We start from the raw sequence: 7,663 nt of genomic DNA on the forward strand, positions 1-7,663 counted from the left end.
GCACCAGGCCTCTAGTCCTATATAATAAAGAGCTAATATGCTAATTAGACCGAACAGCAGAACGACCATCCAAATGACATTGACATTCTAGACGACTGTCTGAACGAGCTTCCTGATGAAGTTGGGGCTGTGAGGGCTGGCTGAGGGTGTGAGGGCCGAGCCCCTTGCACGAATTTTGTGCATTGGGCTTCTAGTAAATGGATGGATGGATGGATGGATGGATGGATGGATGGATGGATGATAACATAAATGGATGAATGGATGGATGGATTAAATGGATGACAGATAGTTAATATGGAACATAAGGACACAATATTGTCACTCAGATTCCATTTTCAAAGTTATTTACAGGACCCCTCACCAGCTCTGTTAATGTCCGTAATTTCCAAACAAATTATCTATACCAAAAAAGGGATATGTCTTCTGGCACTATTGTCAAATCCTTATTAAGAAGTAGATGATAAAAACACAAATCTCTAGTATCTTCTAGAGCAAGCATGTCAAACTTGTGGCCCGTGGGCCACATGTGGCCCACAACGAATATTTTTGCGGCCCAGCCAATATAAAGGTATGTAAGAAACGTTTTGATAAAAATTTCGCAACTTAATTTTTACAATATTTTGTTAGAGATAATTCTTAATAACGAACTACAATGTTTGTTAATGACTGATTACTATCATCATTTTGCATTCATTTCCCTTATGCAGCTTACTCGCAGGTGCACCATTTCTCTCCACTAATACTAGCAGCGAATATTTTAGCAGCTGGTGGCCAAGTCATTAGTCTTGGACTGACTTCTTTGGTGTTCACAACAGAAAATATCTCGCTTTCAGAGAACAAGAAAAATGGGTTTATTTGCATTACGCTTATTCATTTGTGCAGTTATTCAGTGTCTGGTAAGTCAATGTTCAAGAAAAAATATTAATTTTTATTAAAATGTTCTATTATTTTATGTGAATGATGACTCATTTATTTCAGCCCTTTGTATTCAACATGTCTCTATCGAAATAAACCTACATTTCTATGAAAATTGAAGCTTTTTTCTTTTTCTTTTTTTTTTTGGTGGCCCACATATACTTAAACCTTGTTTATTTGGCCCGTGTTAGCTTTGAGTTTGACATGCTTGTTCTGGAGTACTTATATGTCTTCCATAAGGCTCCTCAACAATTACAGAATGAGTTGAGTAAACACTACCATGAATGAAACACACACACCCTCTTTTATGTGAGCTCCACGTGGCCATTTTAGAAAGCTTTCCAAAATAAAATGAAGTCCTGGAAATTCATGACCACTTGTGCCATGTATCAAAAGAGGCAATGAGGCCAGCCATTGTGGCTCAGTGGTCGAGCATTGACCTAGGAAACAGGTCACAGTTTGATTCCCAGTCAGGGCACATGCCTGGGTTGTGGGCTCAATCCCAGTAGGGGTTGTACAGGAGGCAGTGGATCAAATGATTCTCTCTCTCATCATTGATGTTTCTCTCTCTCTCTCTTAAATCAATAAAAAATATATATTTTTTAAAAAGATGCAATGATCCCTAACCGGTTTGGCTCAGTGGATAGAGCGTCCGCCTGCGGACTGAAGGGTCCCGGGTTCGATTCCGGTCAAGGGCATGTACCTTGGTTGCGGGCACATCCCCAGTGGGGAGTGTGCAGGAGGCAGTTGATCGATGTTTCTCTCTCATCGATGTTTCTCTCTATCCTCTCCCTTCCTCTCTGTAAAAAATGAATAAAATATATATATTTTTTAAAAAGATGCAATGAGTATGTTATGATTTTCATCATTGAAAACCCACTCCACAGTTTTAGAATCATTTGCTGTGAGTAATGGCTGTGGAAATAAGTACCTTTAGCTTGGTTTCTTGCTGGCTTCAATAAGCCACAGGATAACCCTAGCCTGTGTGGCTCAGTGGATAGAGCATTGGCCTTTAGACCTAAGGGTCTCGCGTTCCATTCCGGTTGTAGTCTCCTCCTCAGCAGGGGCGCTGGTCAGTGTGTGAGCAGAAGGCAACCAGGTGATGTGTTTTTCTCACATCGATGTTTCTCACTGTCTCTCCCTCTCTCTTCCATTCTCTCTAAAAACCAATGGAACAGTCTTAGCTGGTTTGGCTCAGTGGCTAGAGCACTGGCCTGTGGACTGAAGGGTCCTGGGTTCAAATCAGCCAAGGGCACATGCCGGATGGCAGGCTCACTCCCCAGTGGGGGGCATGCAGGAGGCAGCCGATTAATGATTCTCTCTCCTCACTGATCTTTCTATCTCTCCCTCTCCCTTCCTCTCTGAAGTCAATAAAAATAAAAATATTTTTTAAAAATTAAAATTAAAAAATCAATGGAACAAATATCCTCGGATAAGTATTAAAATAAATAAACACCTTTACCTTAAAAAACACACATGCACAAAAAAAAAAGCTACAGGATAAAGGGCTCATGGTTCCTGGGGCTCCTGCCCAGGGGGCCAAGTGAACATCACTGAGTGATTATCTGTTTCACGGCCCACACTAAGATGATGCTTTCGCTGGGTCCCTACAGAGACACGTTCTCATGGTTTTAACTACAAACATCATTTTAAGTAGCAATGTGGGGGTTTATAGCCGAGAAAACTTACCGAAATCTCACTTAAATCTTCGTAGTGTACTAACTGGAGTGGATCAATAAAGGTTTCCTTGACGTTAATATCAAAGGATTCTTTCACCTCCGCCATCAGCTTCATAGCTTCGCCCATATCGGTCAGCGCGCTGCCTGGCACAGAAAAATAAAAAGCGCTCGTTCACAGAGCGCACAGAGGTTGGCAGCGCTATTCACTTCTTGCCCAAGGTATGTGGGTGATGGTTTATTTAACAAGGTCTTCACTCAGGGACTGACGAGGAAAAGAATACAAACAAAAACTTCCTTTTTTAAAAACATATATTCATGGACTTCAGAGAGGAAGGGAGAGGGAGAGGGAGAGAGAGACAAACATCAATGATGAGAGAGAATCATGGATCGGCTGCCTCCTGCATGGCCCCTACTGGGGATCAAGCCCACAACCCAGGCATGTGCGCTTGACTGGAATTGAACCGTGACCTCTTGGTTCTTAGGTTAAAACTCAATCACTGAATATCCTATATAATAAAAGGCTAATATGCCAATAGACCAGTGGAACAACAGGAACAACCAGTTGCTATGATGTGTGCTGATCACCAGGGTTCGTGCGTGGAACATGGAGGGCATCATCCATGACGGGATGGTGCAGCAGGTGAGCGGGGGCACCAGACCAAGGCGGTGTGCCAGTCACTGTCATCAGGGCGAGCCGCTGGTAGTTACTGAAAATTCTTTGCTCCTGTGCGCCGCAGTCCCACCTGGCACTCACACCTACTGCCAGCGCTGGCCACACTCGCACCCACTGCCAGTGCTGGAGCCACCGCTGGCACCCATGGCTGGTGGCCAGCGCTGGTCCTCATCGCTTGGTGCTTTCAGCAGGTGTGAGCAGTGGCTGCCAGCAGCAATCACCCCTCAGGGCTTCTCCACCTCCCCCTGCTCCTGAGGGGCGATCCAGGCTGGCAGCTGCAACTCACACCCGCTGCTGGTGACAGCCCCACTCCCACCCGCTGCTGGTGCCAGAGCCGCCACTCGCACCCACTGCCAGCGCCAGCCCCAATCACTAGGCGCCTTTGGGGTCGCGGCAGGAGGGGCCGGGAGGGGGCATGGAGGATGGGCTGAGACCCACCCCTGTGCCCACTACAGCCTCGCGGCCCACAGTTCCTTTCAAGGTGCACAAATTTGTGCACTTGGCCCCTAGTAATAATTATAATAATTAAAATCCTTTTTTTCTTGAAATATTAATGTTTATTTCATGTAAAATTATTATGTTTATAATCATTTTTCTTGAGATATTAATGTTTATTGCATGTATCATTATATTTAAGACTTTTTTTTCTTGCCCTAACTGGTTTGGCTCTGTGGATAGAGCATAGGCCTGCAGACTGAAGGGTCCCAGGTTCGATTCGGGTCAAGTGCATGTACCTTGTTTGCAGGCACATCTCCAGTAGGGGGTGTGCAGGAGGCAGCTGATCGATGTTTCTAACTCTCTAACCCTCTCCCTTCCTCTCTGTAAAAAATCAATAAAATATATTTTTTTTAAAAAAGATCGTTTCTCTTGAGATACTAATGTTTATTGGATGTAACATTGTTATATTTAAAAGATTTTTTTCTTGGAAAAAAAATGAAAAAAAAAGAAACTCAACAACTGAACCTCGCTAGCCAGGCTAAAAATAAAAACTTTCTACATTTCTTCTCTACTTCCTCCTTTTCTACATCAAACTCACCTGGCAGCTGACAGGCCGAGGCACTTTCCATTCTGGCCACTAGATGGAGATAAAGATCAATTTTTGTAAAAAAAACAAACCACAATGTGTTTTTGTCAACTGGCCCTAGCAGTGGTTCTCAACCTTCCTAATGCCGCGACACTTTAATACAGTTCCTCATGTTATGGTGACCCCCAAGCATAAAATTATTCTCGATGCTACTTCATAACTGTAATTTTGCTACTGCTATGAATCGTAATGTAAATATCTGATATGCTATATGTGTTTTCCGATGGTCGCGACCCACAGGTTGAGAACCGCTAGGGTTTTTAGAAGCTGCAGAAAAAAGTCCCTCTTTGTAAACAATAAAAGGATTGAGTCCTCCTCTGGGCTAAGCACCAACAATGAAGATGACAATAGGAATGAATGAACATCTCATCTCAGCTTTTGCTGCCAGGTCCTCCTGGGGCCTCACCCTGGATCCTTCCAAGGGCAAGGCGACCTGATCCTCCCTGGTGTGGAGGAAGCCTGGCAGTGTCACACAGGTAGCTCCCAGCAGGGTGGGCAGCCATGCCCAGTGTGGACAGCGAAGGGCAGCTCTTCCTGAATGACCCCCAGTACCTGGGCAACAGCTAATCTGCATTAATTTGCAAGCAGGAGACCTTGAAGCTGTGCACAATGAGGTTGAAGATTCTCTTAAAAACATCTCCTGGCCCTAGCGGGTGTTGTTCAGTGGGTAGAGCGTCGGCCTTCGGACCAGAGTCCCAGGTTCGATTCCGATCAAAGGCAAGTACCTGGGTTGCACGCTTCTCAAGAAGGGACCTGGCCATGAAGGAGTCAACCAATCAATGTGTTTCTCTCATATCGAAGTTTCTGTCTTTCCCTCACTCTTCCACTCTCCTTAAAAATCAATGGGAAAAATATCCTCAGGTGAGAATTAACAAAAACAAACAAACAAAAAAATCTCCTGGCCAGCCTTCATGGCTCAATGGTTGAGCATCAACCTATGAACCAGGAGGTCACGGTTTGATGACTGGTCAGGGCACATGCCCAGGATCCCCAGTAGGGGGGCGCACAAGAGGCAACCGATCCATGATTCTCATCATTGATATTTCTCTCTCTCCCTCTCCTTTACTCTCTGAAATCAATCCAAAAAAAAGAAGAAAAGAGAAAAGAAAGGCTTCGTGTATAACCTATAGGCGATACAGGCTGTGTCCCACCCTCCGGGCCCTGTGCACTCACCGAAGGTGGAGTCCTCGCCCAGCTCCTGGCCGTACTTGAGCATGCAGTCGCCCAGCAGGCCCTCTGGCTGCAGGCACTCTGAGGCCTTCCCCTGATTGTGGATCTTCAACATTGGGCTCAGCATCCCCAGCTTCGCTCTGCATGCTTCAAGACAGGGTCATTTGTAATTCCTTCAAGGGACAGGGCAGAGGGACAGGCACAGAGCATGCAACAAATGCAGCCGGCAAGATCAAGGGCACCCTCGGCAACAAGTCAGAGACCCGAGGTGCCAAAGGGCCGCAGTGACCTATTTAGTCTTTCCCGTGATTGGCAGATGCGTCAACCAGGTGGGTGCCTACTGATTGGTTGCAAAGTCACGTGGGAAATGGAAATTGTGCACACATTGCAACCAGTCTATATCAGGACCTCTCTCTCTCTTGCTCTTCCTCTCTCTCTCTCTCTCTTCCTCTCTCAAAATTAATTTATCCCTAGCCTGTATGTCTCAGTGGATAGGGCATTGGCCTGCCTGCGGACTGAAGGGTCCCGAGTTCGATTGGGGTCAGGGTTGTGGGCAGATCCCCAGTGTGGGGCGTGCAGGAGGCAGCCGATCCATGATTCGCTCTCATCATTGATGTTTCTGTCTCTCTCTCCCTCTCCCTTCCTCTCTGAAATCAATAAAAATATATTTTAAAAAGTAAATGAGCCCTAGCCGGTCTGGCTCAGTGGATATAGTGTCAGCCTGCAGACTGCAGGGTCCCGGGTTCGATTCTGGTCAAGGGCACAAACCTTGGTTGCAGGTTCCTCAGCCCTGGTCGGGGCACTTGCAGGAGGCAACCCATCGATGTGTTTCTCTCACATCAATGTTTCTCTCTGTCTCCCCCTCTCCCTTCCACTCTCTCTAAAAATGAATGGAAAACTATCCTTGGGTGAGGATTAACAACAACAAAGGTAAGTAAAAAAAGTGGAAATGACTAAGTAAGCAGCAAGCATTTACAAAACACTGAGTGGGTTTCTAAAGGGTCTCCTACATGTCTCTGCTGAGCAGTGCCCAGCTGCTGGCCCAGGAGCCCTCCCAACAGGTCCCAGGACTGTCCACTCTGCACTCATCAGCCCAGGCAACCGTAGAGTCGCTGGAGAGTAGACATCAAAAAACCAAATTTCGGGCCCAGCTGGTGTGGCTCAGGGATTGAGAGTCAACCTGTCAACCAGGAGGTCACGGTTTGATTCCTGGTCAGGGCACATGCCCAGGTTGTGGGCTCGAACCCCAGTGGGGGGCATGCAGGATGCAGCGGACCAATGATTATCTCTCATCATTGACATTTCTCTCTCTCTCTCCCTCTCCCTTCCTCTTTGAAATAAATAAAAATATATTTTTTAAAAAAACACATTTCATGATTGAAACCGTTAGGGCATTGTTTTTTGTTTTGTTTTGTTTTTTGTTTTAAATATATTTTATTAATTTTTTACAGAGAGGAAGGGAGAGAGATAGAGAGTTAGAAACATCGATGAGAGAGAAACATCGCTCAGCTGCCTCCTGCACATCTCCTACTGGGGATGTGCCCGCAACCCAGGTACAAGGGCATTGTTTCTAGATCACATCGAGGGAGGGCCCAGCTGACGTGGGTGGTCAGCGTGGGTCACCGTGAATGGGCCATAGGACAGTTCCAGAGATTGTCCCATGTTACCTGGATTGGGCTAAATGTATTCTGTGGCTTTCAAAAGAATTTCTGTAACAACTTTATTGGTGATATCTATTTTCTAAAAAAAAAAAAAAAAAATCACATAAAATGTTGGTAAGTGACAAATGGTGAATTCACAGGAAAACACAGACATGATTTTCGACGGTGACAAAGGGAAGGAAACGAAGGACCTTGGCGATTCCTGGGGGCTCCAGGGATGCTCCAAACAGGGAACCAGGGACAACGTCACAATCATTTCTGTTAAGGGTCCTGACATGCCCTGGCCGGTGGCTCAGTGGGTTGGAGCGTCATCCTGGACACCAAAAGGTCACAGGTTCAACCCCTGTGACCTTAGGGTGCATATGGGAGGCAGTGAGATGTTTCTCTCTCACGTTGATGTTTCTCTCTTACTCTCTTCCTTTCTCTCTAAAATCAATAAAACATATCCTCAGCTGAGGATTTAAAAAAACACACATTTAAA

At 45.6% G+C, this 7,663-nt stretch overlaps 1 protein-coding gene across 1 annotated transcript in view; it reads right to left on the minus strand.

Annotated features, from left to right (window-relative positions):
* Positions 1 to 7,663, minus strand: part of LOC102251599 (endophilin-A3-like) — a 165,913-nt gene that overhangs the window by 9,313 nt on the left and 148,937 nt on the right. Inside the window, exons 5-6 of the mRNA XM_014539505.1 lie at positions 5,525 to 5,668; positions 2,605 to 2,738 (exon numbers count right to left, since the gene is read on the minus strand). Coding sequence (XP_014394991.1) covers positions 2,605 to 2,738; positions 5,525 to 5,668 — 278 coding nt within the window. The remainder of the gene's footprint in view (positions 1 to 2,604; positions 2,739 to 5,524; positions 5,669 to 7,663) is intronic.

Source organism: Myotis brandtii, unplaced genomic scaffold (assembly GCF_000412655.1).
Source record: "Myotis brandtii unplaced genomic scaffold, ASM41265v1 scaffold22, whole genome shotgun sequence".
In the NCBI taxonomy this organism is placed as follows: Eukaryota; Metazoa; Chordata; class Mammalia; order Chiroptera; family Vespertilionidae; genus Myotis; species Myotis brandtii.